Below are 27,252 nucleotides of genomic sequence, written 5' to 3'. Positions count from 1 at the left end.
TGAACTTGACTCCACCATTTGAATCATCACCCTGTACAAAAACAAAGGCGAGAAATCAGACTGCTCAAACTACAGGGGAATCACGCTGCTCTCCATTGCAGGCAAAATCTACGCTAGGATTCTACTAAATAGAATAATACCTAGTGTCGCCGAGAATATTCTCCCAGAATCACAGTGCGGCTTTCGCGCAAACAGAGGAACTACTGACATGGTCTTTGCCCTCAGACAGCTCCAAGAAAAGTGCAGAGAACAAAACAAAGGACTCTACATCACCTTTGTTGACCTCACCAAAGCCTTCGACACCGTGAGCAGGAAAGGGCTTTGGCAAATACTAGAGCGCATCGGATGTCCCCCAAAGTTCCTCAACATGATTATCCAACTGCACGAAAACCAACAAGGTCGGGTCAGATACAGCAATGAGCTCTCTGAACCCTTCTCCATTAACAATGGCGTGAAGCAAGGCTGCGTTCTTGCACCAACCCTCTTTTCAATCTTCTTCAGCATGATGCTGAACCAAGCCATGAAAGACCCCAACAATGAAGACGCTGTTTACATCCGGTACCGCACGGATGGCAGTCTCTTCAATCTGAGGCGCCTGCAAGCTCACACCAAGACACAAGAGAAACTTGTCCGTGAACTACTCTTTGCAGACGATGCCGCTTTAGTTGCCCATTCAGAGCCAGCTCTTCAGCGCTTGACATCCTGCTTTGCGGAAACTGCCAAAATGTTTGGCCTGGAAGTCAGCCTGAAGAAAACTGAGGTCCTCCATCAGCCAGCTCCCCACCATGACTACCAGCCCCCCCACATCTTCATCGGGCACACAAAACTCAAAACGGTCAACCAGTTTACCTATCTCGGCTGCACCATTTCATCAGATGCAAGGATCGACAATGAGATAGACAACAGACTCGCCAAGGCAAATAGCGCCTTTGGAAGACTACACAAAAGAGTCTGGAAAAACAACCAACTGAAAAACCTCACAAAGATAAGCGTATACAGAGCCGTTGTCATACCCACACTCCTGTTCGGCTCCGAATCATGGGTCCTCTACCGGCATCACCTACGGCTCCTAGAACGCTTCCACCAGCGTTGTCTCTGCTCCATCCTCAACATCCATTGGAGCGCTTTCATCCCTAACGTCGAAGTACTCAAGATGGCAGAGGTCGACAGCATCGAGTCCACGCTGCTGAAGATCCAGCTGCGCTGGATGGGTCACGTCTCCAGAATGGAGGACCATCGCCTTCCCAAGATCGTGTTATATGGCGAGCTCTCCACTGGCCACCGTGACAGAGGTGCACCAAAGAAAAGGTACAAGGACTGCCTAAAGAAATCTCTTGGTGCCTGCCACATTGACCACCGCCAGTGGGCTGATATCGCCTCAAACCGTGCATCTTGGCGCCTCACAGTTTGGCGGGCAGCAACCTCCTTTGAAGAAGACCGCAGAGCCCACCTCACTGACAAAAGGCAAAGGAGGAAAAACCCAACACCCAACCCCAACCAACCAATTTTCCCCTGCAGCCGCTGCAACCGTGTCTGCCTGTCCCGCATCGGACTTGTCAGCCACAAACGAGCCTGCAGCTGACGTGGACTTTTACCCCCTCCATAAATCTTCGTCCGCGAAGCCAAGCCAAAGAAAGAATGTATTCTTATTCTTAACCCCATTCTCCTGCCTTGTTCCCATCATCTTTGACACCTTTACCAATCAAGAACCTAGCAACCTCTGCTTTAAATTCACTGAATAACTTGGCCTCCACAGGCAATGTGTTCCACAGATTCTCCCACTGGCTGAAGAAGTTTCTCCTCATCTCAGCTCTAAAGGGATGTCCTTTTATTCTGAGGCTATGCCCTCTGGTCCTAAGCTCTCTCATTACTGGAAACATCTCCGCATCCTCTCTGACCAGCCCTTTCATTAGTATGATTAAATGAGCTTCCCCTCCACCACCACCCCCCCACCCCCCAACCTCATCCTTCTAAACTCCAGCAAGTATAGACCCAGAACCATTCAACACTCTCTTATCCCTGGTGTCATTCTTATAAATCTCCTCTAGACCCTCCCCAACAGCAGCACATACTGCCTTAGATTAGATATGGGGCTAAAACTGCTTGCAATAATCCAAATATGTTATGACCAAAGCCTTATAAAGCTTCAGCATTACATCTTTGCTTTTATATTTTCGCCCTCTTGGAAGGAATGTTAACATTGCATTTGCCATCCTTACTCTTGACTCAACCTGCAGGTTAATCTTCAGGGAATCCTGCACTAGTACTCCCAAGTCACTTTGGATCTCCATTTTTAAAATTTTCTCCCCATTTAAAAACTAATCTTTGCCTTTATTCCCTTGTCCAAAGTGCATAACCATACACTTCCCCACGCTGGAATCCTTCTGTCACTTCTTTATCCATTCTTTCAAACTATCCAAGTCCCTCTGTAGGCTCCCTGCTTCCTCAACACTAACCACCCCTCTACCTATTTTCTTGTCATCTGCAAATTGGGCCACAAAGCCATTGATTCCATAATCAAAGTCATTTACATACAGCATGAGAAGTAGTGGGTCCAAACTGACCCCTATGGAGCACCACTAGTTACCGTCAGAAAAACATCCACAAAATCTCCTTCTTCTGTGCTGCTCATTACTTTCTCAAAAAAAATTAACAGATTTGTTAAGAAAATTCTCCCTTGAAGGAAACCAGGCTGATTTTGGTCTATTTTGTGATTTCAAATACTGTCCTCCAAAACCTCATCCTTAACAATGGACTCTCAAATCTTGCCTCCCATTAACTAGCCTATAGATTTGCTTCTTTTGCCTTTCTCCCTTATCAAAGAGTGGAGTGACATTTGCAATTGTCAATCCTCTGAAACCATTCCCGACTCTAGTGATTTGTGAAGGATCACTACTAATGCCTCCACAATCTCTTCACTCCCCTCTTTCAGAACTATGGGGTCCATCCATCCAGGTCCATGTGATTTATCCACCTTCAGCTTCCCAAGCACCTCCTAGTAATAGTGACTACATTCATTTCTGCTCCCTGGCTCTCTTGAATTTCTGGCATATCACGGGTGTCTTCCACAGTAAAGACTGACACAAAATACCTATTCAGTTTATCCACCATTTATTTGTTCCCTATTACCACTTCTCCAGCATAATTTTCCAACAGTCCAATGTCCACAGTTGCTTACCTTTTACTCTTTATATATCTGAAGAAAACCTCTGATGTCCTGTTTCATGTAACTCATTAGCTTACCTTCATATTTCATCTTTTCTCTCTTGCTTTTTTAGTTGCTTTTTGTTGGTTTTTAAATGCTACCCAATCTTCTGGCTTCCCACTAATTTTTGCATTACTATTATGCTCTTTCCTTTGCGTTTATGGTGTCTTCCCTTGTCGGCCACAGTTGCCTGACCCTCCTCTTAGAATGCTGCTTTTTTGGGATGAATCTATCCTATGTCTTTTGAATTATTCCCAGAAACTCCTGCTATTCCTACTTTCCTGCTATGGTCCCCTTCCAATCAACTTTGCCCAGTTCCTCTCTCATGCCACCATGTTTATCTTCACAGTACAATACAACTGACTTTTGGTTCTCCCTCAATCATATTATGATCAATACCTCCAAAATGTTCCTTCACTTTAAGCTCTCAAATCAAATCTGGTTCACTGCAGAACACCAAATCCGGAATTGCCTTTTCTCTCATGGGCTTGACCACGTTACCCTGAAAAGCCATCATTGCAAAAAAAGTCATTGCACAAATGACTTTGGGATCCAGCACCAACCTGGTTTTCCCAATCTGCCTGCATATTGAAGTCCCCCATGACCAATGTAAAATTGCCTTTTTTTAACATACTTTCTCTAACTCCTGTTGTAATTTGCACCAAACACCCCGGCTACTATTTGGAAGTCATTTTACCCGTGCAATTTCTCAACTCTACTCACAAAGAATCAACATCTTCTGATTCCATTGTCCTTTCTCATGAAGGATTTGAATTGATTTTTTACCAACAGACCCCATTCCCTCTGCCCACTTTTATGTCTTTTCTATAGGATATATATCCTTGAATGTTAAGCTCCCAGTCATGATACTTCTTCAGCCATATTTCTGGTATGTCACAGCATCATAGCTGTCAATTTCCAATTCCACTTACTATCAACTCTATCAAAGGATGAAAGAAGCTGGGAAGGGCCTGAGAAGTGAAAACCTTTTGGACAGGAGGTGGGGAGATAGGCAGAAGGCGGAACCATGGGGTGGGGGTGGGAAAAGGTGGGAGAGGTCAGAACCTGAGTAGCTAAAGAAGAAATGGAAACAGTGGAACCAAAGAGAGATGGGAGTTACCCACAATTAGAACAATTGATGTTCATGCTGTTGGATCTAAAGCTGACCATGTGATGTATGTTCCTCAAGTTCATTGTTTGTCTTCATACTTACAATGGATGAGGCCATGGACAGAGGCATATTTGCCTGGGAATAGTGAAGAAAATTGAAATTGGTTCAGACTTCAATGCATAAGCAGGTGTTCAGTAAAGCAGCAACCCAAGGAGGAGGTCACACCAAGTGCGGGAGATTAGGACGGACGATGTGCATATAAAGATCTGCCTCATCTGGAAGGTCTGTCTGTGGCCCTGAAGAAAGTGAGGGGAGAGATATTGGGGCAGGTTAGATGGTACATTGTGACTTGATTTGAACCAAAGCCACATAAGAACATAAGAAATAGGAGCAGGAGACGGCCATCCGGCCCATCAAGCCTGCTTCACCATTCAATGAGATCTTGGCTGAGCTGATCATTGACTCAATTCCACCTACCTGCCTTTTCCCCATATCCCTTAATTCCTTTTTTATGTAAAAAATTATCTAACTGAATCTGAAATATGTTTAATGAAGTTGCCTAAACCACTTCCCTGGGCAGAGAATTCCACAGATTCACTACTCTTCGAAAAACAATTTTTCCTCATCTCCATTTTAAATCTACTCCCCTGAATCTTGAGGCTGTGGCCCCTAGTTCTGGTCTCACCTACCAGTGAAAACAATTTTCCTGCCTCTATCTTATTTCATAATGTTATGTTTCTCTATGATTTCTTCTATTCTTCTGAATTCGAGTGAGTATAATCCCAGACAATTTAATCTCTCCTCGTAGGTCAACTCCCTCATCTCCATGATGAACCTGGTGACCCTCCTCTGGACTTGTATGGAGGCCAGAACTGCACACAGTACTCCAGGTGCAGCCTCACTTGTACCGTGTACAGTTGCAGCATGACCTCCCTGCTCTTGAATTCAATTCCTCTAGCAATGAAGGCCAACATTCCATTTGCCTTCTTACTAACCAATTGTACCTACAATCCAACTTTTTGCAATTCATACACAAGCCCTCCCAAGTCCTTCTGCAGGACAGCACGCTGCAGTTTCTCACCATTTAAATAACAATCTGCTCTTCTATTTTCCCTACCAAAGTGGGTGACCTCATATTTACTAACATTATACTGCATCTGCCAGACCTTTGCCCACTCACCTCACTTAACTATATCCTTCTGCAGCCTCTCCACATCCTCTGTTCAGTTTGCTTTTCCACTCAATTTAGTATCACCTGCAAACTGTCCCCTTTTCCAAATCATCAATGTAAATGGTGAACAGCTCTGGATTCAGCATCGACCCCTACAGTCTGTCAATGAGAAAAACACCCATTTATCCTGACTCTTTGCCTTCTGTCAGTTAATGAATCCTCAATCCACGCCAATATACTTCCCCCAATCTTATTGCACAATACGAGATCTAAAATACCATTCTCCCTTGATGGTTCCTTAACATGCTGCTCAAGAAAGCTATCACGGATGCATTCTATGAAGTTGTCCTCCAGACTCCCTCGACCAAATTGATTTTCCACATCGATGTGGAAGCTAAAAATCCCCCACAACTGCCGTTCTGTTCTTGCATACCTCAGTTATCTCTCGGTTAATGGCCTGTGCTATTGTTATTTGGTGAGTGATGGACAACTCCCACCAGTGATTTTTTTCTCTTTACTGTTCTTAATCTCTACCCAAATGGACTCAACATTCTTAGATCTTATATCGTCTCTCACTATAGCCTTGATTTCATCCTTGATTAAGAATGCCACCCCACCACCTTTACCATCCTGTCTATCTTTTTGTATTACCTGATACCCTTGAATTCCCAATCATGCCCATCTTGCAAACATGTTTCTGCGAGGCCACTAAATCATATGCTTGACTGATTTGCGCCTCAAGTTCACTAACCTTGTTTCGAATACTACGGGCATTCAGATAAAATGCCCTTTTGCTCATTGTCCTTTTAGAATCTAGTGATCTTTGCATCCTTTGCTTTTGACTTTTTCTGCCCTCTATTTTTTTGTTCTTTCCTAACTGTATCTCTCATCTCTGTATCACTTTCCTCATTCTTTCTTTGCAGGTACCAAAGACATTATTGATGGTATGCTGAAATATTTTTTCATGTACCATTCTCTCACTGACCTGAAGTTCTCCAAACCTTGCTGTGCAGCGAAGAATGCCCCTTGTATTACATTACGCCTGCAACAGGATTCTCTGGCATGAAGGAAAGGTGTAAAGCATTGAGCCCAAGCCTTTCCCAGGCTAAACTCTACGATGAACCCAGTGTTGATACCGCCTGTTGCTTTGCAACTTTGGGCTTTCATTGTCCACATGAACATGTGTTTTTAATTTTTCAGTATCTGCATTGTTAAAAAAAAATTCATGTGTGGAAATCTTATTTGCTGATATTTTTACAGAGTAATGACTGAATGTACACATCTTTCCAATCTTTATCTCACAAAATCCATAAATTGGCATTAGAATATGTGTAAATGAGGCATACCAAGTGAATGTAGATGCATAGATTATAAACAGTTTATTGTACAGTATTCTGTTAAATGAAACTAAGCATATATGTGTTCCCAAGTAGAGTGTCCCATCAATTCGTAACCTGATGTTTTAATTCACAGCTCAGAAGGCTGGCAAAGTGTGAAAAAATGTTGGTGGCCTTGGATCTTGCTGGCTGGATCAATGATGGCAGTCAAGCACTGCAGGCTGTTGTTCAGTGCTATGGACTTCTTGCCCCCATCATCTTTCACAGGATCCCTTCGGCTCCAGTTGTGCAGGTCAGAGTTAAGAGAATAATGAAAGAACTTGCTTCCTTGTTTGTTACCTGATGTATTTGGGTATGTTTTTTTACACAGAGAGATGTGGGTGCCCGGAATGCCTTGCTGGGGCTGGTGATAGAGGCTGAAACATAGGGGCATTTAAGAGACAGGCACATGGATGAAAGAAAAATAGAGGGTTATGAGTTAAGAAGGGCTTAATACTATTTTTGGTAGGAATATATAGGACAGCACAGCACCAAGGCCCAAAGGGCCTGTTCTGTGCTGTAATGTTCTATGTATTGCCAATTGCATTGAGTGATTAAAAGGCGGTAGAAATTGTTGCATTTGTTGTATTGGGTTTGGCTGGTGTTAACAATTATGCTTCAGCAGAGCCATTTCCCACCCCCTTCATCTCATCTTATTAGCACAACCATCTGCTTCTTTCTCCTCTCTGTGTTGATCTAGCTTTTGCCTAGATTGTAAAATATCCTTCATTTCATCTGTATTTGAGGTGTATTTATGGTTGTTTTATATTTATGGTATTTAGTTAGGGTTATCCCAACAAATGGATTATCTTCTTTTTGTCTATCCTGTGAAACCCTTTCATGACCTTAAAGACCTCTCTGTTTTCCATTAGCTTTCTCTTTCAGAAAATGGCCTGTTCAGTATTCCTTGTTGGTTATTGCTTGTGAATGTCCTTGAAAATCTGTTCGTACTTCTGTCAGTATCTATACATCTTTGTCATAATGTACGGAATAGAACTGCATGGTCCAATCAAACAGCATTATGGAACGAGACAGCATCGAAGATGATATCCGTCCCTACTCTTTAGTAAACTTGTTGAGGATCAGGAAAACTGAAGATAATCTGAGATAAAACCAGAGAACGCTGGAAACACTCTGCAGGTCAGGTGGCTTCTGTGAGAAGGAAAGCAGAATTAATGTTTTGGAGTAAAGACCTCATTGACCTTTGACTTGCAATGGTGTTCTCAGATACAGTCTCATGTCTCCCTTCCATGACCCCACCACCATTCATCAGGGCACGTATTCCAGACAGTCACAGATTTTATTCCCTCAAGATGTTTTTTTTCATAGCCAACAGTGGTGTGGTCTCTTATCTACAGGTAGCCTACTTCTACCTGCTCCATAATAGGACCCATTATATTAGCCTACTCTTGCACTACCAAACTATTTCTTCCAATCTTCATCCTTCCATCCAGTTCCTTCTCATATCTGTTAATCTTCTAATGACCTGTCACTTTGGAGGTTTTGAAATTCCCAGTGGTAATTGACTCATCTTTTTATGAATGTTGAATTTCTCCATCCCATAATATGATGTTCTGAAGGCCCTTTGCTTCTTCTTTGAACAGAGGCTCAACCAGTTCCCTTTCTCTATGTAGGATAAGTATTCATACATAGGATAAATATTCATACATATAAATAAATAAATAAATTTTGTTCAATAAATATGAGAGACTCGGACGGTTAGTGTGAGAAGTTCCTTTGGTCAATTAGCATTCTCATTGCCCATCAGAAGAAGCTGTTTCTCAGCCTGGTGGTGCTGGCTCCTGTATCTCTTTCATGATTGGAGTAGCTGAAAGATTATAGGCAGTGAGCCTGATGTCAGTAGATTATTGGAAGGTGTTCTAAGAGATCAGATACACAATTATTTGGTTAACCATGGACTGATTAGGGATAATCAACATGGCTGTGTATATATTAGGTTGTGTTCAACCAATCTTAGAGAGTTGTTTGGGGGAGGGGGGGGTTACCAGGAAAGTTGACAAAGGAAAGGCTGTGGATGTTGTCTACATGGACTATAGTAAGTCCTATGATAAGGTCCCTCAAGGGAGGTTTGTCAGGAAGGTTCAGGTGCTAGGTATTCATGGTGAAGTAGTGAACTGATTCAACAATGACTGGATGGGAGAAGCCAGAGAGTAGTGTGGATGATTGCTTCTCAGACTGGAAGCCTGTGACCAGCGGTGTGCCACAGAGATCGATGTTGGGAGATTGTTGTTTGTTGTCTATATCAATGATCTGGATGAGAATGTGGGAAATTGGATCAGAAAGTTTGCCGATGACACCAAGGTTGGAGGTGTTGTCGACATGGAAGAAGGTTTTCAAAGTTTGCAGAGGGATCTGGACCAGCTGGAAAAATGAGCTGAAAAAAGGCAGATGGAATTTAATGAAGACCAGAACATTGTATTTTGGAAGGACAAACCAAGAAAATTCATAAACAGGGGGTTACAAAAAAGGTTGATGAAGGGAAAGCTGTGGATGTTGTCTATTTAGACTTTAGTAAAGCTTTTGACAAAGTTCCCCACAGGGGGTTAGGAAAAAAGGTGGAGGCATTAGGTATAAATAAGGAGGTAGTGCAATGGATTCAGCATTGGTTGGATGGGAGGTGTCAGAGAGTAGTGGTGGAAAATTGTTTGTCCAATTGGAGGCCGGTGACTAGTGGAGTTCCTCAGGGATCGGTCCTGGGTCCATTATTGTTTGTAATATACATTAACAATCTGGAAGTAGGGGTGGAGAATTGGATAAGCAAGTTTGCGGAAGATACAAAGATTGGTGGTGTTGTGGACAGTGAGGAAGATTACCGTAGATTAAAAGGTGATTTAGGAAGGCTGGAAGTGTGGGCTGAGAAATGGCTGATGGAATTTAATACAGATAAGTGTGAGGTGTTACATTTTGGAAAGGCAAATCTAAATAGGTTATATGCATTAAATGGTAGGCTATTGAGATGTGCAGAGCAACAAAGGGATTTAGGAGTGATGGCTGATACTCAGGTAGATGGTGTGGTGAAGAAGGCATTTGGAATGTTAGCCTTCATAAATTGGAGTATTGAATTCAAAAGTAGGGAGGTTATGATGAAATTGTACAAGGCGTTGGTGAGGCCAAATTTGGAGTACTGTGTACAGTTTTGGTCACCAAATTATAGGAAAGATATAAACAAAATAGAGAGAGTACAGAGAAGGTTCACAAGAATGTTGACAAGATTTCAAGGTTTGAGTTACAGGGAAAGGTTGTGCAGACTCGGGCTTTTTTCTCTGGAGCGTAGAAGATTGAGGGGGGGACTTGATAGAGGTGTTTAAGATTTTAAAAGGGACAGACAGAGTAAATGTGGATAGGCTTTTTCAATTAAGAGTGGGGGAGATTCAAACTAGAGGGCATGGTTTAAGATTGAAGGGGGAAAATTATAAGGGGAACATGAGGGGAATTTTTTTTTACGCCAAGGGTGATAGGGATGTGGAATGAGCTTCCGGCAGATGTGGTTGAGGCGGGATCATTGGTTACATTTAAGGAAAGACTGGATCGTTACACGGAGAGGAGAGGACTGGAGGCGTATGGACCAGATGCTGGTCAGTGGGACTAGGAGGGTGGGAATTTGTTACGGCATGGACTAGTAGGGCCGAACTGGCCTGTTCTGTGCTGTAAGTGGTTATATGGTTATATGGTTATAGGGCTCTGAGGAGTGCAGTAGAACAGAGGGATCTGGAAATACAGATACATACCTGTAATTCCTTGAATGTGACGTCAAAGGTGGATACAGATGTGAAGAGAGCTTTTGGAATATTGGCCTTCATAAATCATAGTATTGAATATAGGAGTTGGGATGTTATGCTGAAGTTGTATAAGACATTTATGAGGTCAAATTTGGAGTATTATGTGCAGTTTTGGTCACCTAACTACAGGAATGATACCAATAAGATAGAAAGAGTGCAGAGATTTACTAGGATGTTGCCTGGATTTCAGGAACTGAGTTACAGTGAAAAGTTAAACAGGTTAGGACTTTATTGCCTGGAGTAATGAAGAATTAGAGGTATTTAAAATTATGAGGGAGGTTTTTTCCACTGAGGGTAGGTGAAATACAAACCAGAGGACATGGGTTAAGAGTGAAAGGGAAAAAATTTAGGGGAACATTAGTGGGAACTTATTCACATAAAGAATGGTAGGAGTGTGGAACACTGGTGTGGTGAATGCAGGCTCAATTTTAACATTTAAGAGGAATTTAGAAAGCTACATGGATGGGAGAGGTATGGAAGACTATGGACTGGTTGCAGGTCAATGGGACTAGGTAAATAAAATTGTTCGGTACTAACTAGAAGGTCCAAAGCAGCCTGTTTCTGTGCTGTAATGATCTATGATTCTGTGCTGTGTGTGGAGTGGTACGGGTCCTGAATGATTTCGCTCACTTTCTTCAGACAACATTCCCGGTAGATCGTGTGGATGGCAGGGAGGGAGATTCCTGTGATTCTCTCTGCCAAACTTATGGTCATGTAGATTGACCTCTGATCTATTTCTCTGCAGCCATCGTGATGTATCCAGCCAGGAGGCTTTTGATAGAGCTCCTGCAGAAGGTTGATGTGTTGGTGGCCAGTAGCCTTGTCTGCTTCAGTCTTCTCAGGAAGTGCAGATGTTGTTGCACCTTCCTGAAAAGCAAGGAGAAGTGTGTCCATGATAGGTCTCTAGTTCAGTGGACTCCAGGGATCTTGGAGCTCTGTACTCCCTCCACTACAGAGTTATTGATGTGTAGTGGAGGGTAGTTGTTCCTGGTCCACCTGATCATCTCCTTTGACATGTCTACATTGAGACTCAGGTTGTTTCTCTTGAACAATATAACAATCACAGCACTGAAACAGACCAGTTTGGCCCCCTAGTCCATGCTGAACACCTTCTCCCATCTAGTCCCATTGACCCACACCCAGCTCATAACAAGATTTTCCACCTCTTCTCTGCAGTGAGATCATTGTTTCTGATGAGCCCAACTACTGTTATGTCATCTGCAAACTTTATGACACTATTGGAACTGGATCTGAAGCAGTTGTGGGTCAGTAGCGTGATCAAGAACAGGTTGAGAACACAGCCCTGTGGTGCACCAGTGCTCAGTGTTGTAGTGCTGACACAAGCAGATTGTGGTCTTTCTGTTAGGAAGCCCAGATGGATGTTGAGTCCCAGTGAGGACAGCATCTCCACCAGCCTCTGATCCAGATTAAACAGCGAGCTGAAGTCGATGAACAGTATGATGCAACATTCTCCTGGTGGTCAGGACGGAGTGAAGAACCATTCCCTTAGGACTTTATAAGTCACTCTTCCATTTTCACCATTTACTTTCCTTCTGTTCCAAACACAGGAGATGCAACATTTGATATTTCTCCTTCAAGGCACCAAAACTGCACTGAGGCAGAGGACCAACTTTGGTCTGCAGAGGTGACCATGAGCTTCCAGCTGCCTGTCCACCCTCTTCTAATTTAGCTTTTCTGCCTGTGGCCTCCCTCCTACATTGTTCCAACAATATCTAATGTCAGATCATAGAGTCATGCAGCTGGAATCAGGCCCTTCAGCCCAACTAAGTAAATGCTGGAGAAGCTCAGCAGGTCAAACAATGCCCTTTATGTAGCAAAGCTGAAGATTCATAACTAATGTTTTGGTCTTGAGCCCTTCATCAAAGTATGAGAGAATGCCAGCAGGCGTCTGAACAAAAGAGTGGGTGGGGGGAGGGGGTTGGCAAAGGCAGGAGATGATAGGTGGAGAAAGGAGGGAGATGACAGCAGCAATGAGGGGAAGGAACAATGGCTGGGTGGGTGAAAGAACTAGAAAGATAGGAAAGGCAAGCAGGTTTAGTGGAGAGCAGTAAAGTCAATGTTAATGCCATCTGGCTGGAGAGTGACCAGATGGAAAATAAGATGTTGTCCCTCCAATTTACGGGTGAACAGGTGGAATAGGACAAGGCCATGGACAGGCATGTGAGCATGGGAATGTGACTTGGAATTGAAATGGTTGGCCACTGGGAGGTCGCTGTTTGTAGCAGATGGAGAGGAGATACTCTGAGAAGCGATCTTTCCAATGTAGAGAACGCCACAAAGAGACCACTGGATGCAGTAAATAAGTCCTCTGGATGTACAAGTGTTGCTTCACATGAAAGGCCTGTTTGGGGCCCTGGACCGTGTTGAGGGAGGAGGTGTGGACGCAAGTGCAGTATCTCCTGCGGGCACAGGATTGTGTCGGGGTACGATGTACACCTTTGTACACCTCTGTGAGATCATCCCTCATCTTCCTGTGCTCCAAAGGAAAAAGCTCTCCTGTTCAACCTCTTCCTTTACCTCAGGTTCCCAAGTCCTGCTGACATCCTCATAAATCTTCTCTATACCTCCTCCATCCTTTTTGCAGCACAATAGCCAAACCTGAAGACAATATTCCAACACCTTGTACATCTTCAGCATGGTCTCCTATTCTAAATTCTCTGACTGAATAAGGCCAACATGCCAAAAGCCTATCTACCTGTGACACCAGTTTCAAGGTACTATTTACCTGTACTCCCATGTTAGACCTCTCAAAATACAACTTGCCACATTTCTTTACATTCCTCTGCTCTCCTGCCCAAATGATCAATCAACTTTCACTATCTCAGCTTGAGAAGCAGTCACTCATTTTTCACCTGGGCATGTTACAGGGTTTGGAATTTCGTGTCAAATTCAATAACTTTGATAACCTGCTTTTTATGCATTAGAACTGAGCAGTTTTCTCTAAGGGCATCCATCTGAACTAAAATCTTAGTTTTTCTTTCTTCACTGGTACTGAGATCCTGTGAATTTCCAACATTCCTCTTTTTGTTCCATAATGGTGCTGACAGTTTTTACATGTCTTTTTGTGTATTCCCTCTCCCCCTCCCTACCCCTATCTTTCTTTCTCTTTTTCCCTGATCAAGGATCAGTGCCCTGAAACTTTAACTGTTTCTCCTTCCACAGCCACCTGTGACACTGGTGGAAACCTGTACACTGTACACTGTCTTTTGTCTTTTAAACAGTGTATTCTTAATCCAGGTGGATTAGTTAGGCATTGGAAGAGTGAATCTCAGTCAATTGGAAAATTCGCATTTCCAGCATCCACAATCCCCTTGTGTGCCGGAAAATGGGGATTTTACTGTATTAATTTTTACTCTTTCCATGAAAACAGTGTTTATTTGCAATAAAATTACTTTGTTAATTATCCTTATTTTCTTAGCCAATTAACATTTCCTTCATTTTCCCTAATATGAGTGGTGTGTGTATAGTTTGAAACTTGTTGCTTCATTTTCCTGAGAGTACTATTTATATAAATGGTAAACAACATTGGCCTAGTCACCGACCCTTGAATTCCCACCATTTTCAGCTTTTTACCAGTGTTTCTGCTTTTCATCTACATTTGATGTTCTGTGTTGCATAGACAGCTTGCTCCCATTCTACTGTATATGCCCTGACTCCAGAGGCCATGTCCTTGGTTATGAGTCTATTATACTATGCCTTTCATTGGAAGTGTTTAAACTCCACATACTTTCCTTTTTAATGTTGCATTTTGAAAAATTTTAAAGCATTGTTATGAGCCCAGAGGACACCAAAACCCAGCAGCAATAGATATTCACCAAGACAATGGTTACTTGAACAAAAGTTGCTTTTAATTATCTTTAAACATGAAAATAAAATCAAACTTTAACTTATCACTATTAACTTAACCTAACAATCCCCTTCTAATTCTAAGCACATGTGTATGTAATGTGTGTGTAAGTTCAGAAAAGTTCTTTGGTTCAAAGTCCAATCTCACTTCTCATTCCTCCAAGTTCACTGGTTGCAGGTAATTTAACATTTATGAAGTTCACCAGACTTTGATGCTTGAAAGATAAATGTTTACCTCTCAGGAAGGTTCTAGTCGGTTTTCAGAAAAAGAGAGATGTGTTGTTCCAGGACATCGACAACTGATGTACTTCCATCAGCCACTTCAGTGTCTTGCTGACAAAACGTGCCACTTCAGGGTTCTCCAGATGATAACCTTTTTCTTTCAGGTCACCACAGAGTTCCTTTTTGTTTCTCATATTCCAAATGAAACATTGGACAGCCAGTCATCTCCTCTTGCATGATCCACAAGGGCTTTGACCAGGCCATCTTATACATGGGCTTTCCATAAGCTTGCCAGTTGTCCTGTTCCAGTCTCAGCTATTGCTGCTAGCTGTAACATTGTACAAGTGATCTGTGTGTGTGTGTCTCTCTCTCTCTCTCTCTCTCTCTCTCTCTCTCTCTCTCTCTCTCTCTCTCTCTCTCTCTCACTTCAAGAGAAAGCCTGTTTGACTCTCTCTGCTTGCAAAATCACTGACCCTCTTAGAACAACAAATTCTCTTCCAGACAATCTGCGACTCCAACAAGATCTTTCATCTGTTGCCTTTTGTAAACAACAATCCATTAATGAAGTCTCTTGAGCACTCTTCAAAGCTCTTGCAAAAGCTCTGAGGCCCCGAAATGTCTAACATTAGCAGAGCTCTAAATAAGTATTTCAAATAAGATCTGTTTTAAAGTGTTTGTATGTAACCTACTCTAACAAACCTTTCCCAATTTATCTCCCCAAAACATATCTATATACTCTGTCACAACATGAGCTTTTATTATATTTTCAGTTTCAGTTTTTTTCATGAATTGCTAATTTTTTCAGCTCGCATTAAAGGGAAAAACTTTTGTCTTAGTTGCTAGTGATTTCAAGTCATGTTCAGTTCAGAACATTTGCATGTTTCTGAAACCAGCAGTAAGTGCTTCACGAAATAACATTCTACAATGTGTACACAAAAGTGCTGGAGTAACTGAGCAGTGTGATACTGTTGTGTATTGCATTTGACCCAGCTTATGCAGACTTTCCTCTTTAATTCCATAATGTATTGTTGATGTACTTTTGAAAAATCATGCGTAATTGCCGAGGCTCATGGAATTCCCCATGCAATGGTACAAAACAAATAATTGCTTGCAATACTTGTATGGCAGATCCTCACCAAATGCCTGTGTTTCCTGCAAGATGTTGGTGCTCAGAGACAGAAGAAGCAATTTGGATTAACTGAAAGTGTGCAGCATATGATTGGTTGCATCACATATTACTTGGCAAAGGTACAGTATTTATATTTCTCCTTGCATTAATCAAATGAACCCATATTTTTCAGAAATGCTTATAACGTACACCAGTCACAATGACAGAAATGAAGGAGGGCATTTAGTCCCTTGTTGGTTCTCTTAAGTCTCTCCAGATACAATATTATATCCTCTAGTGTTTGTGTACTTGGATTCCCAAAGGTCTTTGTGTCTTTCCAGTGCTAAGATTCTCATTATTTGTATTGTGATACAAACTCTGATTCCTTCTTGGAATCCAAATCCATAGTCCACTGAAGTTCCACTCCACATGGATGATGCTGAATGCTGGCAGCATTTTCAGTTTTTGTTTTGGATTCACAAAATCTGTAAATTTTCCTCCAATTAATTTCATCAGATGTGGTTTCACTCACTCAATAATTAATTTCAATCTCAATGTCACTTCCTGATCTCATCCATATTATTGACCTCCTGATTTATATCATATATCATTTATAGAAATTCTCCCCGTCTGCGTGGCTTTTCCCCAGTGTTCCACATTTCCTTCCACCCTTCAAAACGTGGGGTTGTAGGTTAATTGGGTGGTATGAACTCATGGGCTGGAGGGCCTGTAACTCTGCTGTCTGTCTAATTTTAAAACATCTATTACTTCATTCTCTGTCATAATTTCTTTTTGTTTTAATTTTTTTTATTTTTCACACCATAAATCACATTAGCCATGATATACACTTTTTCTTTTTCACACATATACAGTGACTTTTTCTCCCCCCCCCCCCCTCCCTCCTCCCAAGCCACCCCCCCACTCCCCCTCTCATCCATTTTAGGTATACAATCTAGGTTGCATTAAACCAGTCAGACAATGTTGTCATTCAACAAAAATACACCAGAAATTCTACTGAGTCCATTCTTTTCTTTCCTTCTCCTTCCATCAACTTAGGTAATGTTTGTCCCCGGTAGGTTTTCGCTATTGTAAGGCTCCCATACTTGTTTGAATATTTCAATATTATTTCTTAAACTATATGTTATTTTTTCTAATAGAATACATTTATTCATTTCTATATACCATTGTTGTATTTTCAAATTATCTTCCAATTTCCAGGTTGACATAATACATTTTTTTGCTACGGCTAGGGCTATCTTAACAAATCTTTTTTGTGCATCCTCCAAATCAATTCCAAATTCTTTGTTTTTTATGTTACTTAGGAGGAAGATCTCTGGATTCTTTGGTATATTGTTTTCTGTTATTTTATTTAATATCTGATTGAGATCATCCCAAAATTTTTCTACTCTCTCACATGTCCAGATTGCATGAATTGTTGTTCCCATTTCTTTTTTACATCGAAAACATCTATCAGATACTGTTGGGTCCCATTTATTTAACTTTTGCGGTGTAATGTATAGTCTGTGTAACCAATTATATTGTATCATACGTAGCCTCGTATTTATTGTATTTCTCATCGTTCCAGAACATAATTTCTCCCATGTTTCCTTTTTTATCTTTATATTTAAATCTTGTTCCCATTTTTGTTTAGTTTTACCATTTGTTTCCTCATTCTCCTTTTCTTGCAGTTTAATATACATATTTGTTATAAATCTTTTGATTAACATTGTATCTGTAATCACATATTCAAGGTTACATCCCTCTGGTAAACTCAAATTGCTTCCTAATTTATCTTTCAAGTAGGATCTCAGTTGGTAATATGCCAGCGCTGTATCTCCAGTTATATTGTACTGATCTCTCATTTGTTCAAAGGATAAGAATCTACTTCCTGAAAAACAATTTTCTATTCTTTTAATCCCTTTTTTTTCCCATTCTCTAAAGGAAAGGTTATCTATTGTAAAAGGGAGTAGCTTATTTTGCGTCAATATTAGTTTTGGTAATTGATAATTTGTTTTATTTCTTTCTACATGAATCTTCTTCCAAATATTGAGGAGATGATGTAATACTGGAGAAGTTCTATGTTGTACCAATTTTTCGTCCCATTTATATAATATGTGTTCAGGTATCTTTTCCCCTATTTTATCTAATTCTAATCTCGTCCAGTCTGGTTTTTCCCTTGTTTGATAAAAATCTGATAGGTATCTTAATTGTGCGGCTCTATAATAATTTTTGAAGTTTGGCAATTGTAAGCCTCCTTGTTTATACCATTCTGTTAATTTATCTAGTGCTATCCTCGGTTTCCCCCCTCTCCATAAAAATTTCCTTATTATTTTCTTTAACTCTTTGAAGAATTTTTCTGTCAGTTGTATTGGCAATGCCTGAAATAAGTATAATATCCTCGGAAAAATGTTCATTTTAATACAGTTTATCCTTCCTATCAGTGTTAGTGGTAGATCTTTCCAATGCTCTAAATTGTCCTGTAATTTTTTCATTAGTGGATTGTAATTGAGTTTATATAATTGGCCTAGATTTTTGTTTATTTGTACACCTAGGTATCTTATTGCCTGCATTTGCCATCTGAATGGAGATTCCTTCTTAAATTTTGAGAAATCCGCATTATTCATAGGCATTGCTTCACTTTTATTTACGTTTATCTTGTAACCCGACACTTCTCCATATTCCTTCAATTTCTTATATAATTCTTTTATTGATAGTTCTGGTTCTGTTAAGTACACTATTACATCATCTGCAAATAGACTGATTTTATATTCCCTGTCTTTTATTTTTATTCCTTTTATATTATTGTCTATTCTTATCAATTCTGCTAGTGGTTCTATAGCTAGCGCAAACAATAAAGGTGATAGTGGGCATCCCTGCCGCGTTGACCTGCTTAAGTTAAATTGCTTTGATACATGTCCATTTACTGTCACTTTCGCTAACGGTCCCTTATATAATGCTTTAATCCAATTAATATACTTCTCCGGTAAACTGAATTTTTGCAATACTTTGAACAAATAATTCCATTCTACTCTGTCGAAGGCCTTCTCTGCGTCTAAAGCAACTGCTACTGCAGGTGCTTTATTTCCTTCTACTGCATGAATTAAGTTAATAAATTTACAAATATTGTCTGTTGTGCGTCTTTTTTTGATAAATCCAGTTTGGTCTAAATTTACCATTTTCGGTACCTGTTCTGCTAATCTGTTTGCTAATAGTTTAGCTATTATCTTATAATCTGTGTTTAGCAAAGATATTGGTCTATATGACGCTGGTGAGAGTGGATCTTTCCCTTGTTTTAGTATTACTGTAATTATTGCTGTTTTACATGAATCTGGTAAGTTTTGTGTCTCATCGATCTGGTTGATTTCATCCAGGAGGGGCGGTATTAATAAGTCTTTAAATGTTTTGTAGAATTCTATTGGAAATCCATCCTCTCCTGGTGTCTTATTATTTGGTAATTTTTTTATTATCTCTTGTATTTCTACTGTTCCAAATGGTTCTGTTAATTTATTTTGTTCCTCTATTTGTAGTTTTGGTAGTTCAATTTTAGTCAAAAATTCATCTATTTTCCCTTCTTTCCCTTCGTTTTCAGTTCGGTATAATTGTTCATAGAATTCTCTAAAGTTTTCCTTAATTTCTTTTGGATTATATGTAATTTGTTTGTCTTTTTTCCTTGATGCCAATACCATTTTCTTAGCTTGGTCTGTCTTAAGCTGCCATGCTAGGATTTTGTACGTTTTTTCACCTAGTTCATAATATTTCTGTTTTGTCTTCATTATATTCTTCTCTACCTTATATGTTTGTAATGTTTCATATTTTATTTTTTCATCCGCCAATTCTCTTCTTTTCGTTGTATCTTCCTTCATTGCTAATTTTTTTTCTATGTTTACTATTTCCCTTTCCAACTGCTCTGTTTCCTGATTATAGTCCTTCTTCATCTTGGTTACATAACTTATTATTTGCCCTCTAATGAATGCTTTCATTGCGTCCCATAGTATAAACTTATCTTCCACTGATTCCGTATTTACTTCAAAATACATTTTTAATTGTTTTTCAATAAATTCTCTAAAATCCTGTCTTTTAAGTAGCATGGGGTTTAATCTCCATCTATACATTCTTGGAGGTCAACCAGTTTACCTATCTCGGCTGCACCATTTCATCAGATGCAAGGATCGACAATGAGATAGACAACAGACTCGCCAAGGCAAATAGCGCCTTTGGAAGACTACACAAAAGAGTCTGGAAAAACAACCAACTGAAAAACCTCACAAAGATAAGCGTATACAGAGCCGTTGTCATACCCACACTCCTGTTCGGCTCCGAATCATGGGTCCTCTACCGGCACCACCTACGGCTCCTAGAACGCTTCCACCAGCGTTGTCTCCGCTCCATCCTCAACATCCATTGGAGCGCTCACACCCCTAACGTCGAGGTACTCGAGATGGCAGAGGTCGACAGCATCGAGTCCACGCTGCTGAAGATCCAGCTGCGCTGGATGGGTCACGTCTCCAGAATGGAGGACCATCGCCTTCCCAAGATCGTATTATATGGCGAGCTCTCCACTGGCCACCGTGACAGAGGTGCACCAAAGAAAAGGTACAAGGACTGCCTAAAGAAATCTCTTGGTGCCTGCCACATTGACCACCGCCAGTGGGCTGATAACGCCTCAAACCGTGCATCTTGGCGCCTCACAGTTTGGCGGGCAGCAGCCTCCTTTGAAGAAGACCGCAGAGCCCACCTCACTGACAAAAGGCAAAGGAGGAAAAACCCAACACCCAACCCCAACCAACCAATTTTCCCTTGCAACCGCTGCAATCGTGTCTGCCTGTCCCGCATCGGACTGGTCAGCCACAAACGAGCCTGCAGCTGACGTGGACTTTTTACCCCCTCCATAAATCTTCGTCCGCGAAGCCAAGCCAAAGATACATTCTTGGAGGGATGTCCTCTAGCTTTACTGTCAATATTAAGGGTGAATGGTCCGATAGCATTCTCGCTTTATATTCTGTTTTTCTTACTCTATCCTGCATACTAGCTGATAACAAAAATAGGTCTATTCTTGAGTATGTTTTATGTCTAGCCGAGTAGTATGAGTATTCCTTTTCTTTTGGGTTTTGTTTCCTCCATATATCCAAAAGTTTCATTTCTTGCATTGATTTAATTATAAATTTGGTTACTTTGTTCTTCCTGTTAATTTTTTTCCCCGTTTTATCCATATTTGGATCCAAATTCAGGTTGAAATCCCCTCCTATTAGTATGTTCCCTTGCGTATTAGCTACCTTCAAAAAGATATCTTGCATAAACTTTTGATCTTCTTCGTTAGGTGAATATACATTAAGTAGATTCCAAAACTCCGAATATATCTGACATTTTATCATAACATATCTCCCTGCTGGATCTATTATTTCCTCTTCTATTTTAAATGGCACATTTTTACTAATTAATATAGCCACTCCTCTTGCTTTTGAATTATACGATGCTGCTGTTACATGTCCTACCCAATCTCTCTTTAATTTTTTGTGCTCCAATTCAGTTAAGTGTGTTTCTTGGACAAATGCTATATCAATTTTTTCCTTTTTCAGTAAATTTAGTAGTTTCTTCCTATTAATTTGGTTATGTATTCCATTAATATTTAAAGTCATATAGTTCAGCGTAGCTATTTTATATTTTGTTTATCTTCTCTTTCCGTTTTTCCATCATTACCTTTCCTCCTTTTCCATTTCTGTTTTCTTATTTTCAACTCTTTATAAGACAACATTCCTACAACATCCAACATTTTCCTTATTCTCCTATTTATATCTTCTTTATCCCCAATCTCCCCTTCCCCTCCTGAGTTGTCCTTTATCCCTTGTCGGACAACCACATCTCCCCTCTCCATTTGGGTTTGCGAATCCACTCGCAAGCGTCAACTGATTTTGCAGTGACTGCTATTTCCCCCCACCCAGCCCCCCCCAGAAAAGATTTCACTTTTCATATGTCACAAAGGTCACTCTTTTAATTCCCTCCTTATTCTCTCTATTCCATTACCTTCCTTTATTAATTCTTGTCTATACTATTGTTAGGTCTGCTTTGTTCATGAATGAGTGAGACAAACACCAGGCTGAGTCGAAATCAGGGTTCTTTGTTCTTTATTACCGGATTGTAACACTTGCGACTAAACATGTTAGTCGGAGAATGCATTCTGCCGTTATCAGCAAAATGGTGATTTTTTATACCCTTGGATATGTGCTTAGAACATCATCATATCATTACTTGTCCAATGACTAAAACTGTTGCTATCCTTTCCCTGCTAGCTTCCTGCCTCTCAATCCATCAATGTCTCTCTTATCTTGTAAGTACAAGGATGCATTCACATCTTGTTACTGCCCCGTACATTCCCATCTCATGATGTTTTACCTTACACTATCTATATTTTCCTCTAAGTACAGATACATTCACGTATGCACATTGTCTCTATTCACTCTTATACCTCTTTACCCGCATACATATCAATCGTGATCATTTTTACTCTCATTACCCATCTTCATCCCTCAGTCTATTTTTGTCTTTACCCACATACATATCAATTGTGATCATTTTTACTCTCATTACCCGTCTTCATCCCTCAGTCTATTTTTGTAATTGTTCTGCAAATTTTCGTGCTTCTTCTGGATCCGAGAATAGTCTGTTTTGTTGTCCTGGAATAAATATTTTCAATACCGCTGGATGCTTTAGTATAAATTTATACCCTTTCTTCCATAAAATCGCCTTTGCTGTATTGAACTCTTTTCTCTTCTTTAGGAGTTCAAAACTTATATCTGGATAAATGAAGATTTTTTGCCCTTTATACTCCAGTGGATTGTTGCCCTCTCTTACTTTTTCCATTGTCTTCTCCAGTACCTTTTCTCTTGTAGTATATCTTAGGAATTTTACTAAAATAGATCTTGGTTTTTGTTGTGGTTGTGGTTTAGAGGCCAATGCTCTATGTGCCCTTTCTATTTCCATTTCTTGCTGTAGTTCTGGACATCCTAGGGTCTTAGGGATCCAATCTTTTATAAGCTCCCTCATATTCTTGCCTTCTTCATCTTCCTTAAGGCCCACTATCTTTATGTTATTTCTTCTGTTATAATTTTCCATTATATCTATTTTTTGAGCTAGTAGTTCTTGTGTCTCTTTAGTTTTTTTATTAGATTCCTCCAATTTCTTTTTTAAGTCCTCTACCTCCATTTCTGCTGCTACTTCCCGCTCTTCCATCTTGTCCATTTTCTTTCCCATTTCTGTTAAGGTCATATCTATTTTATTCATTTTCTCTTCTGTGTTGTTTATTCTTTTTCTTAAATCATTAAATTCCTGTGTTTGCCATTCTTTAAATGACTCCATGTATCCTTTAATAAGAGAAAGTACCTCCTTTATCTTGCCTTTCTTTTCTTCTTCTATTTCACTGTACTCTTCCTCTTCCTCTTCTTCTTCCTCTGGGTTGGCCATCTGTTGTTTCTTTGTTGCCCTTTTCTTCTCTTCTTTCTTGTTTTCATTGACTTCTGTGTTCTCTTCTTGCTGCAGGTGTTCTGCAGCTGTCGTTGCCGGCTGTGGAGATCGACTCCCCAGCTGGTCACCCCTCCCGTCGGTGTGTTTTTTTTCATGCGCGGTTGCGCACTTTTACTCGGCTCAGCGAGCCATTTTTGTAGTCCTATTTCTACCGACCTGAGGAAGCGGGTTTCTCTCTCCACCGCGGGCCTCTTCGAACAGGTAAGGCCTTCTCCTTCTTCCTCCGTTGTCTTCTCTTCCTCTCTTCTTACCGTTGATTTTGATTTTTATTTTTTTGTCGCCATCTTCTTTCCACCTTTATACTCACTTTTCTTTAACTTTTTTTTCTGTGCCTTTGTATTTTCTCTTGTTTTTCCCGACTTTTCTGGAGAGGGCTGGGGTTCACCGTCCGGCCACTACTCCATCATGTGACTCCTCCCTCTCCGTCATAATTTCAAGGCACCTCAACTCAGATGCTTCAACTCATACTCATACTCAAGGTATGAATGAAAAATCAGGCATTCGAATTAAAGGCTAGGGAAAGAAAGGGGGAAACTGATGTTAATGCCCTCCTACCAGATGGCAACAACAAGTCTCACAAAAGAAACTGTCAACCAACAATACATGAAGTGGGAAGAAAAGGATAAAGTTGCAAACAGAAGCTGCAACCTCTCGTCACCTGAGGATGAACCCAGCACAACTACCCGATGAGGACCGAGGAGGTGAAAGAAAGGAGGGGATCAGGTTCCAAGCAAGTCAAATTATGGGATGTACAGCACCCAGTGACCAGCAGTAGAGAACGAGGAGCAAAGATGCATCTCCCCCCCCCCCCCCCATTAGCTTTGCCTCAGGAGACCCAACTTTCAGAGGATGATTTAGGGCAGCATGGTTGGCTTTGCCATTAATACAACACTTTTAGGGTGCCAGCGATCGGGACCAGTCCTGGGTTCAAATCCCATGATGTCTGTGAAAGTTTGTAGATTTTCCCCATGTCTGCGTGGGTTTTCTCTGAGGCCTCCAATTTCATCCTTCCATGGGGTGTAAATTGGCCAACATGGACTCAAATGGCCTGTTGCTGTGCTGTATATCTAAATTTTTTTAAAATTAAAAATCACCTGTGTCTGAGGCTGAAAACATTGCTGCAATTCATGAAAGCAGTGTGCATGAGGCCTCACAGGCTCATTGCTACTGGACTGTAAAGATTGCAAACTGTAGACTCCAGTGAACACAGTAGCCAGTTTGAATCCTGTGCTGTCATAAGACTTTTTATGTTCACCCTGTGTCTGTGTGGGTTTCCTCTAGGTGCTCTGATTTTCTCCCAAACAAGTATGGGGGTTGTGGGTTAATTTGGGTATTTGGGCGTCTTATGTTTGAATTTAATATACACTCTGCGATGGGTAGGTTACTTGCAATACCTGGCCAATGTCAAGGCAGATGTGGCTTTCAGAGTGGGTGGCAACACCTTAGGAACCATCAGAGGAGGCCCCATAGGTTGTCAGTATAATAAGAGTGTGGGGGGGGGGGGGGGGTGGAATGATTATGGTGCCACTGTTCTGGTCTGGTATCTTGCTGGTTATCTATAATCACTGAGGTCAAGAAGGTGGTTAATGGACATCTTCTCATGGTGGATCTAATGTACCGCAACACTCGCTCTGACTGATCAGTACATGTGGAACAAGGGGCTGTCCATCTTCCAGCAACTCTCACCATTGCAGGCGACATCCAGACCAGTCATTCTGGCCGTTGACTTTAGCTGCATCATCGATGTGGCTTGATGATTAGGTGGTAGAGTTCTGATGGAGACGGTAAAGAGCACAGAGCTATGCAGTGCGTTCAGCAACCTTGCTGGTGGAGGACATCCCCAGCTGACTTCGTTGAGATTGGATGGCTCAATTTGATCTCGGATAGACTTCCTCTTTGTGTCAAAGGCAGTCATGCCAGAGTTCTTCTCTGACTTCTCCCTGCCTCCTATCACCTACGGAAGGATCAGAAGGCAGGGCAGGGGAATATGTTGTTGACCCCAGAGAAATAGAGGAACTAAAGAAAGATTTTGCAGGTTGGAGAACCATGAAACTTTTCTTTGACTTCTTTGATTTGAACCAGTAGGAAGGGACCAAGGGTAACATCAAGAGGTTCTTTATTCTCACATATTTTTGGAGAGCAAGGCAGAGGCAGAGAGAACTGAGCCAACTCCAGACTGACCTGCAGCAACTCCTCCTTCTGCAGTCGAGGAGTGGACGTGAGAGAGGAGCTCCAAGATGTGAAGAGCTGGTGTCTCGACTGTGGAGTAGGATGAGTGTGATATGGGAGGATCACGTGACCTCACCTGCCAAACAAGGGTTAGATCTGCCCACCAGATTTCCCCTGTGTGTAAGCATAGACTTCAGTTGATTATCCTTGAACCTGTTGAACCTATTCTGAACACAACAGAGTGCTCATGCTTTTTCTTCCAAGTTCACAGGTCAAGCTTTGTCATCCAGTGGCATATCTTGGGAAATTAGTGCCTAGGTCAAGCCCTGAAATTGCACCATTAAAACATACTTCAACCCTTCACCCTGCAATAATCCCTCGCTGCTGCTACGCCATCCACCGGCTTCCCTACCTGTCCTTGTTTCCTCTCTGTAACGTGCTCCTCGTCTTCTCATTCTGCCGACTCCATGTCTTGGGGGAGGGAGAGATGCACCACACGCATGCGTTAATGCCGGTTGGTGGTCGCCAACTCTCCATTCCCCCTCCCAGCAAACAGTAGAAGGAACAGCCACACAGTGATGAGCAGTTAGAAAGGTTCTATTTGAACACTAGATCACTGAAGCAAATTCTCCTACTCTCAGGATCTTTTATGTTTCTATTAGGCAGGACTTTTCATGCTTTGTTTTATTCAAGAGAGACACCACAAAGAACACAAGACTTCACTGGGATTTCAGCAGGAATATTACTTGAGAACAATATTCTCAAATCCTGTGCCTTTTAAAATGAATGTTCTTTCTCACCAAACTCAGATGAGAAAATCCAATAAATCAGCATCTCTCTTGGTGAAGCAGCAAAAACAAAATTGCTGGCATGTGATGCATAAATGAAGGGTGTACAATTTACAACAAAAGGGAAAACTTCGCAAAAAATTTCCCACTCACCAAAATGAAACCAAATTCTTGATAAAAGGCCCTGCCAAAATCCTGTCAGACACCACCTTCCTTCATGAGATTCACTGCATCCTTCACACAAAACAGAATTCCCTCTGTGGTTTTGGAAGAGGCTCAAGCTCAACTCCCACCACCGAGTCTCGGAAAAGCATTTTGTTTTGGAGTCGTGCCCCTGCTTGAGTGATCCACAGAGAAGTGACCTGGAAGAAATGTGAGCGAAGCCCACATCCTGATAAGTGGAACTCTGCCCATTTCTTTAAAAAACAATCTCACCACTGACTAGGATATCCTGCAGAAGGCATGGAGCAGACCTGGGATTGGGTTCTGGAGGTGCCAGCAGGTCAACAACCACCCCACCTTGGCAGCAATGTTGCTGGAACCGTCCTCGAGCCGGCAGAGGAACCACATGTACACACAGCCACACATCCACACCCAAACACATCCACACACTCACCCACACACAAACGCACCCCACACACATACACCGCACACACCCACACCTACCCCTACACCCATCCACACTCCACACACACCCATCCACACTCCACACATTCACTCACCCACACCCCACACAAACACCCATCCACACCTACCCACACACACACCCACACCTACCCCTACACCCATCCACACTCCACACACACCCATCCACACTCCACACATTCACTCACCCACACCCCACACTCACCCATCCACATTCCACACACTCACCCACACCCCACACACACACACCCACCCACACACACCCATCCACA

General features: G+C 41.5%; 1 protein-coding gene across 1 annotated transcript in view; it reads left to right on the top strand.

Moving 5' to 3' along the window:
• The window catches only part of cfap54 (cilia and flagella associated protein 54), a 1,315,566-nt gene that overhangs the window by 926,548 nt on the left and 361,766 nt on the right, over positions 1–27,252 (top strand). The window contains exons 26-27 of the mRNA XM_069909968.1: positions 6,961–7,116; positions 15,881–16,000. Of these exons, the coding sequence (XP_069766069.1) occupies positions 6,961–7,116; positions 15,881–16,000 (276 nt within the window). The remainder of the gene's footprint in view (positions 1–6,960; positions 7,117–15,880; positions 16,001–27,252) is intronic.

The sequence above is a fragment of the Narcine bancroftii genome, chromosome 13 (assembly GCF_036971445.1).
Source record: "Narcine bancroftii isolate sNarBan1 chromosome 13, sNarBan1.hap1, whole genome shotgun sequence".
NCBI lineage: Eukaryota > Metazoa > Chordata > Chondrichthyes > Torpediniformes > Narcinidae > Narcine > Narcine bancroftii.
Note: the sequence above shows the minus strand (reverse complement) of the source record. Positions and strands in the feature narration are given on the sequence as shown.